Raw genomic sequence first — 18559 nt, 5'->3', positions numbered from 1 at the left:
AGGAGTCACAGGGCCGCCATTCCACCGACGGCATTGAACTTTTGCCCAAATTCACTTAGACTGGAAATGATTACGAATGGAGCAAGGTACTGTTTTCCGATGAATCCCGTTTTTACCTCACTGGGTCAGATGGACGTCGGAGAGTATGGAGGAGATCCGCAGAAAAATATGCCCCAGGTTAAATTGATGAAAGACTTCCACGTTGAAGTGGTTCGTTTATGGTTTGGACGGGAATCAGTTTGGAAGCACGCACAGGTATAATTTAACATGTATTTATGAGAATGATGGGAATTACAACCCAATATGTTCTGATGGTTGACCTCAGCAACTGAGCCCTCGAAATTTGAAACGGTCTAAATAATTCTCTACCGGAATCCTAATCGCATTAGGTATATCATTTTACTCCGAAAACGAAAAGTGAAAAAATGATTTTCTCCCGCTGCCCGAGCCGTATAATCCAAGGTAATTTAAAATTATCTCGCAACATGCGACTCCCTCGTTATTGTGAGAAAAAAAGGTCCCTGATTGCTATCATCTTTACTAATAAGGGACATTGTTGGCCAATTTTGGAAAGCGTCCCGTAAAAACTTTTGCCACGTCGGAAATCATCAAGTTTTGGCCCCGTTGCGATATAAAAAAGAGGGGGACGGCATTTCCATTAATTTTCATAAGAATTTGAACGGACCAAGGTAATTCTGCCGAACTGCTACGACCAAGTTTCGACTTTCAATTTGAGTTTCGCGGATTCGAATTCGCTCTCCCCCACCGAAATGGCTGTCAAATCTGTTAAGTGCTTTATAGAAACCGTTTGTTTTGTAATCCATTTTTTCTGTTGCCGTTTAAGAGGTTGGATGTGCAAATACTTGTTTATAAAGAAAACGAAAAGTGTATTCAGTAAAGAAAGAGAAATTTGAATATTTAAAAAGAAAACTAAAATGGTTCATTTAATAAAGAGAGAGAAAGAAGCTTCTTTTAGTAAAAATGAAAAACGATCCAAAATCTTATTTTATAATTATTATAAACAACACAACGGATCGCTACCTATTTATTTACAAATTAGTAAAAAAACGAGATAAACCACAGCCCATTGCAGAGACCATAAGTTATTTTGGACAGATAAAATTTAAACACCTACGGTTAACATTATTGGAACTCGGTCATTCCGAAAAATGAATCAAACAGCCTGCAAATTTTTAGCGAAACATGTCAAATCTAGAACAAAACTTCATGTTAAACCCAAACTTTGCGTCACAAATGGTGTTATAACCTCTATAAAACATCGTGATCAACTGAAGAAGGACATATTAAAAAATGCCCCAAAAACCATAGGATGCTTCTCGAAATGTATAAAATATATAGAACCAACTTGAAAATAAAAAACAATCACAAACTACATTAATGATTATTTTGAGCTGATAGCATCCCAAAAAAATAACAGTTCTCCGGGATATGATAACATTGGTGCAAGACTTGCATATTATTAATACTCTGGTACATATAAATCTGATCTTTCTAAAACGAAAAGTTCCAAATGATTAAAAAAAAATAATAGTTCAAATATATATAAATCAGTCAATAAAACAGATTTTAATAATTTTCAATAATTTTTTTAGTTCAGTCCATTATATATATATATATATATATATATATATATATATATATATATATATATATATATATATATATATATATATATATATATATATATATAATAGTAAATAGTAATAAATAACCCTTTGGGTGGACTAGTAACTGTCGCCACCAACCGGATGATAATATGCGTCCTTTCAGTTGGGCACGTCCCGCGGACGTTTTCTCTCCCCAATTTCAGGAATCGATTTCTAAAACGTGACAATTCCAATTCCGTTCGGCTAGGCTAAGTAAAATGCAAGTCCCGATAAATTACAAGTCAAAAACATTAACTAAAACCTGACTGCTTCTCTGGAACCAGGTCTATTTTCCAATTTCGTAACAGCGGAATGGTTTAAAACTAATTGGGTTTTCCAGATGCCACGCCGACGATAAATTTTGATAAATCAATCTGAACGCGAGGTATAAGATTCGTGCTTTTACCGGAATTGGCCCGATTTCGAATAAAATAAACAAGTAATAAAAATCTAAACTCACGTTTGATTTGTTTTTTCGTCTTGTTTTTGGCTTTCCTTGCTTTCTGTTGAACAATAAAGGTTCCGTCTTTGCCGCAGAAGTTCTCCAGCATTTTCAGGAAAATGTGCTGCGTCTCGATCAAGTCCTTCAGGTACTGGTCGGACATTTTGGTTTCGTCAAAATTGACCAACAGGGCCAATATAAATTCCCTATATTCCAGAATATAGAAGATGTTATTCTTTATGACCTTTGATGAATCTTGAACGCTTTTCTCGGTCGATTTATCCATCGCGGCTAGGGTCAAAAATAGCTCCCGGTAAGCCAGGAGAGCCACGTGAAGTCGCTTCGACCACAATTTCAGCCGCTTCTTGTCGCTCGCTATTAAATCGTAGAATTGTTCGCTTTGTTGCTGTACGTAGTGGAAGGTTTGCACTGACATAGTTTCACTGAAAGGGAAAATTTATAGGGCGATTAGTAATATGCAGTAAGCAAAGCAGGAAAAACACGAACCATAGAAATTTTACTTATTTTTTAAATTTTTCCAAAATTTTCATACGTAGGGTGTGAGGGATTAAAACCCGTCAAAACAGAGTCAACTTCACAGACTAATTTTGATAACGGGTCGATAAGAACATCACTAGAGCGAGAATGTTGCCAATTTATTTAACGAGAATCGGACCTTCACAGTCCAAGTAAATTTTGTCAAGCATATTTCTAAACATAAAGTGATATTTTTTGTAATTTACCATAATGACAAAAATAGCCAATATTTTAATACGAGCTTAAGATCTTTGAAATTGCGAAAAACCGTTTGTGTCACTCTGTGTGTCTGAGGAGTAAGTTACAGACTTCTCGTCTACTAAATTAGTTTAAAATTTTAAATAAAAAAAACTTCTGCAAGTTATTATTGTTATTATTTATGCCTTAATTGCTATAAGCCTGCAAAATGTACAAGATTTATCAATTCCAATGGACCATAGAATACCGGCAAAGAAAATGATGTCCTAAAGTGAACCCTTACGGAGATACGGGGTGATAAAAGTAATTTTTTTTGTTTGTTTTTTATTACTTATGTTAACAATTTTAATAATATAGGCATGCGAAGGTTTTCGGGAATGAGAAATTAGATGGTGTATTAAGTTGTGCGTTAACTTCTAGGTGGCGTTGCCTGCATATACTTGTTTACAAAAATCACTTTATTTTTTCATATCGTCGAATTCGTCGAATAATTTCTGATAAGACAGTCACTTTCTGGTACATTCTAAACAAAAAAAGTATTGTTGAACATCTGTTCTTTAAGCCGTTTTCAAGATATCTAATGCGTTTTTTGTGAAATATGTTTTACCGCAAATGTAAAAAGTATTACAATTCCTGGAAATTATTAATTTGTTACCAGATATTTTAATTTCAAAGAAAAGTATACTACTCGATAAGCTGTCTTACTTTTTAGTAAGGTTTTCACCTAATAAAATTAAAGTAGGTTTTGGTTCAATTGAAATATTAGGAGGCATAGAAAATCATGACAGTTACGTTATTTTTGAAAGTTACTATTTGTGTTCATTTATCGTTCCGCAATTTCCGTTAAATACACCCAGAGATAATAGGTTTTCAAATTGGCGGTATTTGGAGATGCTCCATCACAGATACCATCGAGACAGGAAGTTTTTTCGTAATATTTATGACCGCTGGATTGTCAGAAATTCGTTTCTTGAATGGTCGGCACGCAGTTTGGATTTTAATCCAATGGATTTTTGTTTTTGGGGCTATATTAAATAAGTAGTAAATAGAGACCCATTAAATAGACATGAAGAACTCTGACTCAAAAGTCGGCAGCTGTTAATGAGTTCCCAATTAAAAATCCATTTTGTAAAACAAGCGTTAAAAGTTTTTGTTTTTGTAATAATTATTAAGTTAGTTAATTACATAAAAATTAATTTGATTGCAATTATATCTAACAAACTATTCGAAATTGAGAATATACCAAAAAAATGTAATGGTATTTTTGCAAAAAAGTGTGTGCAAGTGGCGCAATCTACATAGTATTGTAAAACTGATTACGTCAATTTTTCAACGAAACTTCGGTAGGCTACTGTTATATTTTTTATAAAACTTTTGGATCCCTCCTGCGTCGGTTTTTGTTGAATTGAACTAGCTAACATTTCGCCAATCATCCTGTTGGCTTCCTCAGAGTTTGATTGAAACTGGCTCGCATTTTACTCTGTACCTGCTTTTATATTGTTTGAGGGGAGCGGAGCTAATGACTCGGATGACTGATTCCTATATTGGTGAGTCGCGGTTAAGATTGTTAGGTTGCTTATAGGTTTCTATGTCTCGTGGATTTTTCGTTGGTAGAAGAATTGATTACATGCAAGAATTTTAGTTTTATCGAATAAAATTTTATGTCCGGTTTCGTGATTGTGTTCGAGAACTGCTGATGAGTCTTAATGCTTTTTCATGTTCTTAGAGCCAACTTGATATTTTTGCATGGAATGCTGTAAACTGCTTGCAAATCAAATTAAATTTTGTCTTTGACGGATCGAGGATGTCAAGAGATTTTTAGACAAGTGGTACATCTAATATATCATCAGTCATCACGAATATATTTATGGAAGCCTTTGTGGAGAAAGCTCTCGACACCTTCCGTCTAAAACCAAAATTATGGAAACGCTACGTCGATGATACTTTTGTTATTTGGCCTCATGGTCAGGAATCCCTAGTAGATTTTCTTAAATATTTAAACTCTATACACCCTAACATACGTTTTACCATTGAAATAGAAACTAATGACCTGCCATTCTTAGATATTGTCATTGTGTTTCCAGAAAACCTACGCACACAGACCGATACCTTGCATTGTCACATCACCATCCGGCCCAAAATTCATCGGTTATCAACTCTCTTGTTTACAGAGCCGTAAAACTATCTCAGCCCGAGTCATTGAACCCAGAATTAAAACACCTTACCTCTGCTCTTCTCCCTAATAATTTCCACATTAAGGATATTAAGCATTCCATCACAAAATACACTTCACCACAACCTTCCAATAGCAATGAAATCGAAAGCAATCCCACACTTGCCACTATTCGTTCTTCCTTATATTCAAAACATCACTGACCACATATCAGGAGTTTACAGCATTCCATGCATATGCGGCAAAGGATACATTGGAGAGACTGAACGAAAAATATCAACTAGGCTCAAAGAACATGAAAGAGCATTAAGACTAAGACAAATAAACTCATCAGAAATTGCCGAATACAATCACGAAACCGGACATAAAATGTTATTCAATAAAACTAAAATTTTTGCAAGTAATCAATTCTTCTACCAAACGAAAGCAACCTATCAATCTTAACCGCGACTCAGGTCTCTACCTGTCACCAATATGGAAATCAGTCAACCGAGACGGTGTTTGTGCTCCTCATTTAGCTCCGCCCCCTCAAACAATATAAAAGTAAGTACAGAGTAAAATGCGAGTCAGTTTCAGTCAAGCTCTGAAGAAGCCAACAAGACAATTGGACGATTGGAAGAATATGCTGACCCATTCGTTTTGACCCACCCTGTGGCTAACAACAGAGTAACACAGCAAATACGGCGGGTAGTTTTACGCATATTGTAGACAATTAAAGTTTAATAACAATTACAAAAAACAATACAAATATAAAGCTTTATCATTTCTATCGATAGTAAAATTGGACAATATTATAACAAAAGGACATTTTATACATGTCTTTTCTTTTCTATCTTTGTGGTACTGTGAGACCACCAGGTCGAGACAAAACTAGTCTCTAAACTCAATCTCAAAATTTAAAAAAAGAGAGTCGTCATGTGCAATTTCGATCAATAAATCATATTTAACAAACACGATGTAATCTGATATAAGTGCAGAATTTGTTTTTTTTTTTGAGTGGATGATCGAATTTACCATTCATAATTTTAACAACATCGATGTCTTAGTAATATTATTTGAATGCAATTTTTAAAACGTATATATTAGAGAAAAGCACGAAAAACGAAAAAAAAAAGGAATATCACTTTTTGCTAGACCAAACTAAAAAAAAACTAGCCAAAATTTTTAATGTTAAACTATAAGGTGAAAAAAAAAGTCTATTTGATATTTAATAGTGCAACAGTGTGGCAGGTAATGTGAATCATTGAGTGTTTTGAAAAGAACATAGTAATATGTCGTTAACCTCTTAATTTTTAAGTTCCAAAAAATAACTACGTAGTTAGTTTTTTCTTAGAAATTCAACAATCTATAGCTGGGATTTGCGGCATATATTAGTAATAACTTTTCTTGGAAAAATCACTCTAGGATTCACACTGTTAAGTATGAATATACCACAACACAGAATAAACACCAAAATTTAATCGGAAAAATACAGTACAATTCTTCAATCCTTGAATATATGTCTTAAACTTAACCTTAGTTTCTGTAAAATTGTTAATTTATTATTATTATTATTATTATTATTATTATTATTATTATTGTTGTTATTATTATTATTATTATTATTATTATTATCATTTACTTATTTATTATTATAATTATGTTAATTATTTATTTAAAAATACAAATCGTTGAATATTTATAGTTATTAATTAAATTAAAATTATTTATTTAAAATTACACATTATTAATTTGTGGTCATAGAGGTGAACCAGCGACCAGGAAAATTTTCCCATTTATTTTCAATTATAACCAATGAAATCAATAAGTTATTGAGAGCATTTCAAACAAATGCGCTCTATTAATACCAGATTTTGAGCGTACATTAAACTGAAGCAAATGCTACATGTGCCGTTAAAGATACTGCGGGCGACGCCTTTGTGCCAAAGTGTATTTTCAAATCGAAAACGATAATGCGAGCAGTTTCCCTCCAAGCGATCCCGAGATTAAAGTTTGGCTTATGGAAGGCTTTTACTTCGCAAATGTCGTTTCAGCTGTCTCAATTTTTCTGTTGTTAGCATTTTGGAGCGTCGCATGTTCGGCAAAGCGATTGGCCGATGTTTATTCTCATTTCAATATTAGTGCGTGCTCGGATGTATGTCGGAAAATCCATCAATTATGTTACTTTATGTTAATGTCGAGATATACCACAGAAGATTCGAAGCATCAGCTGCTAATTTCCAATCATATTTACATTATAATTACATTATATTATAATTAAATATTGAATGACAGATAAATCATTGAAAAAATATGTTTTTTGAAAAAAATACCTTAAACATTTCCAAATCACAATGATTTAGTGACATCATAAACAATTATTACATAAATAAAACACGTGAAAGGAAAGAAAAAAACAAAAACTAATTTTGAATTTTAAATAAATGCCACTAGCAAACTAACTAAAACTGCTTCCTTAACACAACTAACAATTTAACTATAATTAATTCGTGGAAAAAGTATGACGAGACTAACCAAAATTAAAACATGTCAGCAATAAAAAGGCAAAGCTTTTTTTTTAAAAACACCAAATTATCAAATCAAATAATAATACTCACTTAGGGAACATAATTTTCCCAATATACTTTTTGAATGTTTTCCAGAAATTTGTAATTAAGTTAACTTAATTTGTAATTAAGTTAACTTTTTGAATGTTTTCCAGAAATTTGTAATTAAGTTAACTTAATTTGTAATTAAGTTAACTTCACGGGGACAAAAAGTTGCAAAGAACTATCCTAATAATCTGAAAATTGCAATGACAAGTGGTCAAATTTTGTTAAAATATCTTTTACCTTTTCAACCTGAATATCAATTCCAAAAACTACAACAGACTACTTTGCGTCAGTATTTAATAATTGGCACGTTGATGTTACTTTCATCACAGGACGTATACAAATTGATGTCGTCGTGATATAGATGATACATAGAATGTTTAAGTGACCGATGAAATTGACAAGTATACATGGTGTGTGCAGTTAGTGGTCCCACGAAGCGCTCTGGATTTAATGTCGATGCTATTTAAACACTTGCTGAGTTCGACATTTAATATGCCTTGGAATTTTTCTTCTTGTACACTAAAAGACCCCAGTGATTAACCCCACGTTAATGAGTTACGCGCGACCCTGGACTAACGACAAGCTGTCAGTTGACTATCCAGTGTCTCGCAGTGGAAACGTTTATTAAAGCGTGTTTACCCAATATTCCATTTTCTTCGCATAAGCGGACTTTCATATGCGAGATTTTTAAAAGTATTTTTGTATGGCAAGTGCCGCGATAGAACATATGTCGCCGCGCGTTCGGATTTTTGCTCGTCGAAACGTCACGCCAGGGAATGACTGTTTTAAAATTTAAATGCGCTTCCATCTAGTTTAATATGATTCGGGGAGCGGGAATTTATTTATTATTTCGGATCCAATATAAACCGGATAGTGCTGCATTGTTCCTAGGAATTGAGGCAACTATCGTTGATCGACGCGAAAGGAAAGTGCTGCCGCCCAAATTGATTGACGTTATTATTGCTAGCAAATTATCGGGCCTTCGCACATAATTCCTGACGATTGCCCTCGATTCGCTTCCTCAGATTTTAAGTGATTCGATCAAGGGATGAGGCATAATTGGTTCAATGAAAAAATTATAATGTGAAAAGTTTCACGCGCATGGTGGCATAAAAAGAACACAAACAACAAAATGAACAATATCTAAAACACCACACCGACTTTAGAAGAGAAAATAAATATTAATTTTCTTTTTTCAAAAAAACTTCCACACTTAACACTATTTACAAATCTTCTGGATTCCTCCTGCGTTGGTTGTTGACCAATAGAACTAACTGACGTTTTACCATTGGCTTCCTTGAATTATATTCTGTAATTATGTTCCTCTGTTATATACTTTTTGAAGAGGATGAAAATGAATATTCCCATATTGGTCAGTCGGTTAAGATTGTTTGGTTGTTTGGATATGGTAAAGGGTTGGGGGAAGGTGGTTGCAAATCACCTTCAAAACTTAAACGGGAAAAAGCGGCAAGAAAACGGTAGGACATACAACACCCGAAACGGCTAATCACTCACCTTTGATGGTTTCCCGCGTCGCCGTCTACCCAGCCGGGTCTTCTTAGGGGTATTTCCTGGAGGTTTGGGGGTCGTAAGGACCACAACACACGCTAACGCAAGTCTGTCTTTTTTCGCGGCTTAACAAAGGTTGAGTATGGTGGGGATGTTGTATACACGACGCAAAAATAAAAGGTCAACTCAAAGGAAAAAAATTATAAAGTTACATAAAAATGTTATTCGACCCTTAACAGATATTTTTATAAATTTTCGGATTTTTTTTTGGTAGAAGCGTTGATTAAATGCAATAATTTTAGTTTGGTCGAATAAGATTTAATGATTATGTTCAGCAACTGCTGATGACTTTATTGGTCTCAGTCTAAGGCTCTTCCATGTTATTTCAGCCAAGTTGATATTTTTCGTCTTGTCGCATCAATGTATTCTTTACCGCAAATGCATGGAATACTATTAACTCTGTGTCTCGAACAGAACTTTTAACATTATTTAAATGTAATGAAGGACCACACTGGCAAGTGTGGGGTTGCTTTCGGACTCATTTTCTTTGGGACATGGTGGTGAGGTATATTTTGCAATGGAACCCTAATATCTGCGGAAATTATTTCAGAGAAAGCAGATGATTAGTGTTTTAATTCTGAGGTCAGTGATTCGCGTTGAGATAGTTTTACGACCCTATAAACCAATGATTTTTGAACCGGATAGTGATGGGGGTAGGTGTTACGTAGTTATTAGTTTCAATTAAAAAATATCGTCTGTGTGCGTAGCGGTATAATATTGCTACTCCGCGGAATATAAATCTTACCTACCTGATCAATTTCACTTCGAATTTGTAGTGGCGGTTGAACTCCATAAAAAACCGCATGGCCCAAAAATAGTAAGAGCAATCATTGCTTTGGACACGTCCCCTAGCACGCACCAAATTGTCCTTCACGTGATACATCATAGTGTTGTATGAGCCGTTCAAAAATTCAACGCAAAACTCTTTCAGGAAAAGTCGTATGCTGAAAGCGCTGCGCCTTTCTGATGTGCAGGCTATAATCTAGAAAGGCAGTGACAAAATGAGACGCGAAAAATACCTCCATCTACGAAAGTTTGGCTTACCGGTTGTCGATTTTTTGGTGTTTTCAATTTGCGCTTGTCATCATCGAAGGTTAACTCGTCCAATTTCTTCAACGGCTTGTGGTAAATAAGTTCGTTCTCACCGATCGACTTCATCGACTTCACCACATAGGTGCCTCCGAATCTCGAATGTCTGCAACAATAAAATAGAGTTGTGTCATATTATTTATTTGCTTCAAAACTTTCAATTACTTCTGATTAATGCGAGGAAACTAATGATTAATCCCGTACCAATTACAGAAGAAAAAAATCTCTCAGTTTTCTATATAATTTCGCTTTCCGAATTACCGGCGACGAATATAAAATTATTTTATAATAGTAAATTTCAAAGCGAAAACTCTACTCGAAACTTCCGAGGTAATTTTAAAATTATACGCTAAGTTTTTGAGTCAATTTATTTCGGCATTTCTACGTTTAAACGCAAATAGAATTACAATCACTGAATTAAACTACATATCCGATTAGAAAAGGTAAATTTCGGAATAGAATCGGGGTGGTCCATTTATTATTATAGGAAAATACAATCTGCAAAAAATATCAAAAAAGACAAAAGTTGTGCTTTGAAAATATTACATTGGTAAATTAAATTAAGGCATTTCTAATTCTCTGGAACTGCCTAAACATATTTTATATAGTCTTAACGTCTTCTAAATTTTATGTCGAATGTGACATTTGCAGGTCTAAGAAGAAAAAATACGAAAAAATAGTTAAAAGTTTTTTTTTTAATGAAGAAACCCTATTTTTATAATGTTATTATATTTAGCGAATAAAAAAATGGTGAATGGATTAGGTTTCCTATTTCAAAAAGCTGAAGATTTCGAAATAGCAATAAAACGTTATTCAATTGTAAACGGACCAAACGGCTGTTAATTGGCCGAGAAGAAAACGGCAAAACCAGACGGAAAAAAGTGATCAACTGCTAAACAAATGGCACCTACCAATTTACTGTTCCTTGATAACTTTATTATAAATCTTATAAATCATCCCTTAATTATGTATTACCACAAAAAATGTTATTTGTTTAATAATAATTATTAATATAACAAATACCAAAAAAAACTCTAAAAAATGTCTAATATTAAATATCAGAAAAAATTTACATTTTTAAAAAAATCTCATGTTTTTATATATTTCTTCTGAATGTTGAAAATAATAAACTTTTTAATTTGTTTGATTGACTATTGCCTCCATTAATTAGTGTATACAACTGACATCGTTTATTTCTATTAAAATAACCACTAACTAACAAAATGTCTAAGTTAGGTGGCCATAACGTCAAATATTGTCAAATACTGACATTTCTGTAGTACTCAATTGTTTTAATCCTAAAATTCCGAAATCCACAATTTTTTCAATATCGCCAAAAAGTTAGCCCTTTTTAAAATGCGAAATATGATAAAATTCCTCCTACGTCGGTTGGTAACTTTCAGTTTCAGTTAACTGAACGAATCTAGAAGATTTGTAAATAGTATTACAGTGGCCTGCGGACGTTTCTTTGAAAAATTCAAAAATATAAAATTATAATTTAATTTGACATGTTTAACTAGCACTACCTGTAGATCATTTGATTTTTAGATTCAATTCATGAAATCAAGTAGATTTCTCTATTACAGATGTACCATACTATGCATATCATTACCGAAATAAAAAATAATTTCCTAGATTTTTAAGCAATTGGATCCTTGAAAAAATCTTGATATTTACGTATTTTAATTAAATCTTTGCCGCCATGCCATACAGGTTGTACTGGAATTCTAAAAACAAGTTTTATTGTTATTTATTACGTTGCATATTCCTTTAATTTCGAATTATATGAAAGAAGTGCCCAATTTTGTTCAAGTTTTCCCGTACCGTCTTTGAAATAAATTATCGTTTCATGATTTTTATCTTACATCAACATTAAACATCCTCACTTCGAAGAATGTTTCGCACATATACAGGAGATTCCTTTCTGTCAAGTTCCGAAGCCTTCATTGTGGCCAGGTTAACAATTTAAAAGGTGCTGTCATAAATTTATTAGATTATCATAATTAAAGCGAATGTCGAGAAAGGGCGAAATAGGGAGATAGAAATTAAAAATAAATGAAAATGAAGTTTTACGAACTTCGCTCTGTTTCCGTGCAAAATTTTCTTTGAATGGTTCAATACTGATTGATATCACGGAAAAATTATGAGATTTAATTTATATTACAAAGATGGTGAAAGAGAGGTATACGGTCTAAAATTCGAAAATGAAAGAATTTACAGGTACTGCTATTTAAAAAAAAAACTCAATAAAAAGTGTTTCTAGAACTCCAGTAAAAAATCTTATTGTTGATCTGCATGTTCCGTTTCAAGCGGTTTGCCAAGAAAGAATGCCTGAGCGTTTCCAGGAGCTGTCTGGAAAAGTTCTGCTTTTCGTTTAATAAAAGCACGAAACTTTTAAGGTTTAAGGTATCAGTGTCAGTTGAAAGTGTAAGACACAGGTATAGGGAAACCTGAACAAAATCTACTTTATTTGCTGTGTCGAAGCTAAAAATAGAAAGAAATGCAGAAGGCGCCATCAAGACTTTTGCCATGTTTATGTGGAATCTTTTAGAATGTAGAGTACCACCTCTTACTTCACGGTGTATTATGTAAAATAAATCCCTGGATCCGTTTGGCAGTAGGCCATCCACTGTGCGCGCCCGGCATAACACAAGCTACAAACTTCACTTTTGAGATAAAATTAAAAATATATCAGAAGCGAAACAACTTAGGTATAAGATATTATATACGAAATGTCTCGAGAATTTATAAAAAAATTACTCAATATACGTGGTATTCTATTTAAAATGAGAAAATTGCTACTTATCCACGAAAATACAAACACCCTGTATTTATACTAATATTCTATAGACATATAAATAAATCCAAATAGATGACTTCAAGTTTCTTTGATATTTTTGATAGATTCTCTACGTCAAGATCAACAAAAGGCTAACCATTCATTAGCTATAAAAAAAATAAAAAAACCAATTGGCGAATTTTAGGAAAATAGGCGGTACCAGCCGCGAAATTAAATTAATCGAATTTCCTTACGATAGGATCTTATTCAAGACATTACGCACGTCAATCAATTTTTTATGTCTAGAGGCATCAATCAAACCGTGAAAAATAATACCGTTCTCGAGAAAGGCTAACAAGGTGTCAATTACACTTAAATTAAACAAATTAACCCTCATTTTCACGCTGACGCTTCGTAAAATCTGAAAGCTGAGGACATCGTTTTCCGGTAACGTACCTGGCGCCGGCGAACATTTTGGCCTTTTTCTGCTTGTCTCTCGTTTCCCGATGCCTTATCGCCAGCAATTCGGCTTCATCGCGCACTTTTTCTACTTGACTGCGCTGTAGAGCTGCGCTGGCAAGATCAGACGGCCTCTGTTCGCGCATCATAAACGACAATATTTCCAATATGTGAAAGTAATACATATGTTCTACCGATGAACTGGTTACGTAGAGGATGATATCCAGCATGCCCGATTGATGTATAGCCCACAATACCTGATAATAAATGTCGGCACGGTTATAGAAAAAAATGTAACTGATAATTAAATCCTAGTATGAAATGTGTACTAATTTTGTTTATGGTTATGGTTGCTGGTATATGTAAGTAAGTCTATTTTATTTCTCCCTTTTTAATGAAGAGCTGCGAGGAAGTCAAATCTTACATCATTTGACGATTTTGAAATATTTAAATATTTATTACATGTACATATCATGCACATATACGTTTTAGTAAAACTGCTTACAAATAAAAAAAACTGTTTATATACGTACTATTCTAAGAATAACTGGAATTTTTGATAAGTCGAATTTGTTTTTCGACAAATGCCGCCTCGATTTCGACTGGGATAAACAACATCTTACTAGGTGAAGTAATAGGGGTAATAGACCACCAATTTCATTTAGAATTTTATTTTTATACCTCTTATAACAAACAGATAATTAATAATTTTCAACTACACACTTGTTAAATAATTACTATATAAAATTTAATTCTTTTTTTTTCTTATATGTGTCTTTATCTTGAGCGCACCAATGATTTGTGAACTATATAAAATAAGATACTATAATAATGATGGCGCACAATGGATGGTAACGGGTAAACAGGTCAACTTACTTCAAATTAAACAGGATTGAGTGCTCCATCACTCTAAAATATTTTCAAGTATGCTTCTGGCATCATCTTGCTTACTATAAATGGTACCCTCTTTATATCAATTCACTTTTAGATTCTACTCAACAAACATTTTTATTCGGCCTACGTATGTCTTACCATTGTCGAAATAAAAAATAATTTCTTAGATATTTAAGGAATTTGGACTCTTGAAGAAATCTTAATAGTTCCGTGCTTTAACTGAATAGAAAGTTGAACTTTTGTATACAGTTTCTGGGAGCGGTCATACTTTATTATATTTTATTAAATTATTAAAAAAGTGCAAAATTGTTGGAAAAAACTAAAATTAAATGAAAATGAGGTTTTGTAAAGTTTATTCTGTCCCAGTGCGAGTTATATCAAAAAGTATTTATTTATTAAAATTAATGTTGTCCCCTTCAAAATAAGTCCCCTCGGATATATAATACACTTGTGTCAACGTTTTTTCCAATCCTCGAGGCACCCTGCACAGTCTTAAGTTCTTCCTGCGATTTTTTCTCTTCATATAATATTTCAAGTGTTTTGCAGCACTGTATTCCATTTTTTACGCAAAATTGTACACACATACTTTCTTACATTTTTTGACAGCATAAAATCACCGAGCACACCAAGCACGTCTAACACTTCTGCCTCACAAAAAAAAGTAAACGCGCAAACTGGCTGAAACTATGAACAATGTTAGGGAGATACGCACCAACATAACCAGAAAAAATCAAAGATCGAATGTACGTAGTCCGCCCAATTATAAAACTCAGCTTAATGTACAGACGCCACACTTGGGGTACCAATTAAACTAAGCACGTCATGTTTATATGCAAACGGCAACACTGCATACTTGTAAATGTTTTGGAGCGATAGAGCACCACCTCTTACATCAATCTGTATAATTTAAAGTATACGAACCAGGTATACTAAAATATATACTATAGAAAAATGAAACAAAAATTAATTCGCTCCGTTCTCTGCTAGAAATAACTAAAATCCCCTAAAAACATCGATTTAGCGAATCTTTTACAAAAATAACAACATAACAATTAGAGCACTATATAAATACTAAAAATAGAAAAAAATAAGTGTCACCAAATGAAAGGAAGTAAAAGCATAAAGTAATAGATTTTAACAATATATTACAGACAAGTTTTTTTTCATTTTTGAGTGTTACTGCACGTGTTTGTACGAAGAATGCCTTTGTCCAAGTATCTACTTAAACATCCACTTTTTTTTAATTAATTGCATGTTATCAAAAACACTAGCTTAAAATTCAATAACGCTGAGAGATATTAAAGTGAATGAAACAATAACCCCGTTATCCCACCTCCCACCTCTTCACTTTCCATCCGTAGAACCACGAAACTCGAAACAAGATTCAATCCGCTTCTCAAATATAGGACTCCAAATTAAATTTCATGATTAATGGGTGCAGAAATCAAAGAAATTTCTTTGGCCGGGAACAACGTTGATTTTAGAAACGGCGCGGCTTTAATTTCGTGTTTGAATTACAGCCGAAAATTGAACATGGAATGAATGGATATATATATATATATATATATATATATATATATATATATATATATATATATATATATATATATATATATATATATATATATATATATATATATATATATATATATATATGATGACACTATATTCCGGGATATCATCCGTTCGCTTGTTAAAGTCCGACTGGAATCCTGCAGACGTTTCGCCAAAATCTCACTTGGCATCTTCAATGCTCGCCCTCCGAAAACACTTCGAACACTGGAGCGCGAGCATTGAAGATGCCAAGTGAGATTTTGGCGAAACGTCTGCCGGATTCCAGTCGGAGTTCAACAAGCGAACGGATGATATCCCGGAAGATAGTGTCATCACATTTTTCCATCCGTGAATCAATACGTGATATATATATATATATATATATATATATATATATATATATATATATATATATATATATATATATATATATATATATATATATATATGATGACGCTATATTCCGGGATATCATCCGTTCGCTCGTTGAACTCCGACTAGAATCCTGCAGACGTTTCGCCAAAATCTCACTTGGCATCTTCAATGCTCGCGCTCCTGTGTTCGAAGTGTTTTCGGAGCGCGAGCATTAAAGATGCCAAGTGAGATTTTGGCGAAACGTCTGCAGGATTCCAGTCGGAGTTCAACGAGCGAACGGATGATATCCCGGAATATAGTGTCATCACATTTTTCCATCCGTGAATCAATACGTGAATATATATATATATATATATATATATATATATATATATATATATATATATATATATATATATATATATATATATATATATATATATATATATATATATATATATATATATATATATATATATATATATATATATATATACATATTCCTACTGTTTGCTTGTGATCTGTTATAAGGGAAAATTATATCTCATACAAATTCATAAAGCATCCGCCACTATTATATTCACAATAATCCACTTACTTGATCGTGGATACTAGCGTCGTTGTCCGGCCTTTTCTCCATTACGTCAGCCGGTACGTACAGGACATTCCGTATCAAAATAAGAATTCTCTCGATAATAAGGCTATTTTCATCGCCCCGCTCAGAATAATCCTAAAAGCAAAATAACCACAGTAATTTACATCAGCAAAAATATAATAAAATATAAAATGGCCCTTTCAGAAGAAGAGTAAAAATTTGCAAAAACGGTTCGAAAGAAAAGTTGTCACTATGTAACATATGTATCTTTAAGAACCTGCATTTTTGCAATAAGCATTCAAACAGGATATCCTGTAGATTAGTGCATATCTCAAGGGTTTTATTGATCCTATTGACAATCTTTACGATTCGCTTACGCATGTCTAAGTGCGACAAAAGAAAGAAAAATTTGTTTTGGTTAGTTAATTTTAGTTTAGATTTAGGTTGATGCAATAACAATGATTATACTTTGGCTGCTAACAAAAATGAAATAAAATTCAAGTGGATTTCCTGAGATGTTGATTATTTTTATCAATTTCTGCTACACGCAACATATTCATGGTGTTTTTTTGAAACCGTGGTTCAGCGAATTTCTAGGGTAAATCGAACATTCAAAAATAAAACTAGCGTCGTTTTATAGACTTGTGTCGGTTACTGCCTTTTTCGGAAGATACGCCACTGAATAGGGGCATAAATCGTTTTTTATTTTTATTGTTCCAGAAATACCCTAAAAATTATTTCTGACAAAATAATTTACAATATTTTTACTTCATAGTTGTTAACCAAAACTTCATTCTCACCCAAAAAATATCTCCATAAAGTTGGGGGGTAAAATAAGACGTACCTGTAACGACACCTCCGTTAAGAATATTAAAATTTTGTTACCAATTTATTTTTTAATATTTTGTTAACCCTAGAAATTAAAGAAGCTATCTTGTGAAAACAGGGTGTGCTTAATTGAAATTTATTTCTTCTTTACAAAATGTTCGTACAAGCGAAAATGAGCTGTGCCATTTTTTGAATCTATTTTATCTATATTACTTGTGTGAAAAATACTGCCACATTGTTAGTTGTAAATATATAAATAATATAAATAGGTATAGAGAATTCTTGACAAAAAATTGCTTTATTCAGAACAAAAAATGTTCAGATGTTGAAAGTAATTTAATGATTTATGAGAGGCAACATTAAGTAAGTCATTAAGTAATAGATTCGAATATCTCATTTTGTTAATCTCCATGGCTTCCAACAAATTTAGTTTTTTGTTTCTTGATTGATTATATAAAATATCAAAATTATAGCCAAACTTGTGCAATTCTGAGAATTCGACCTTTTATTTTTATACGCCATTTTATGTTCGTTAATGCGGTTCTTAAATGTTCTACCTGTTTGTCCGAAATAAATTTTGGGTCATGATCCACATTTCAACTTGTAGACTAAGGATTTTTGATTTTTCGTAATTTAGCTTAATTATTTTTTAAAAAAATGTCCTATGGTTTAAGATCAAATTTAGATAGATATTTCCAAATTTTCTTGCTAGGTTCTAATATCTATTTTATTGTTTTATAAATTTTGGGTTCGGTGTTGAATATGGGATGGGATTAAATACAAAATAATTTTGGTCTAAACAAATTATTAAACTATGTAGTTTCTTA

At 32.8% G+C, this 18559-nt stretch overlaps 1 protein-coding gene across 2 annotated transcripts in view; it reads right to left on the bottom strand.

Annotated features, from left to right (window-relative positions):
- LOC132700724 (protein timeless homolog) overlaps window positions 1-18559 on the bottom strand; it is a 277802-nt gene that overhangs the window by 255862 nt on the left and 3381 nt on the right. For both annotated transcript variants that reach the window (XM_060668230.1, XM_060668231.1), the window contains exons 3-7: window positions 16908-17039; window positions 13505-13764; window positions 10225-10375; window positions 9930-10162; window positions 2128-2552 (exon numbers count right to left, since the gene is read on the bottom strand). In XM_060668230.1, the coding sequence (XP_060524213.1) occupies window positions 2128-2552; window positions 9930-10162; window positions 10225-10375; window positions 13505-13764; window positions 16908-17039 (1201 nt within the window). The remainder of the gene's footprint in view (window positions 1-2127; window positions 2553-9929; window positions 10163-10224; window positions 10376-13504; window positions 13765-16907; window positions 17040-18559) is intronic.

This window comes from Cylas formicarius, unplaced genomic scaffold (genome assembly GCF_029955315.1).
Source record: "Cylas formicarius isolate icCylForm1 unplaced genomic scaffold, icCylForm1.1 PGA_scaffold_4__25_contigs__length_36172078, whole genome shotgun sequence".
NCBI lineage: Eukaryota > Metazoa > Arthropoda > Insecta > Coleoptera > Brentidae > Cylas > Cylas formicarius.
The sequence above is the reverse complement of the archived record's forward strand: the minus strand, read 5'-3'. Positions and strand labels throughout refer to the sequence as shown.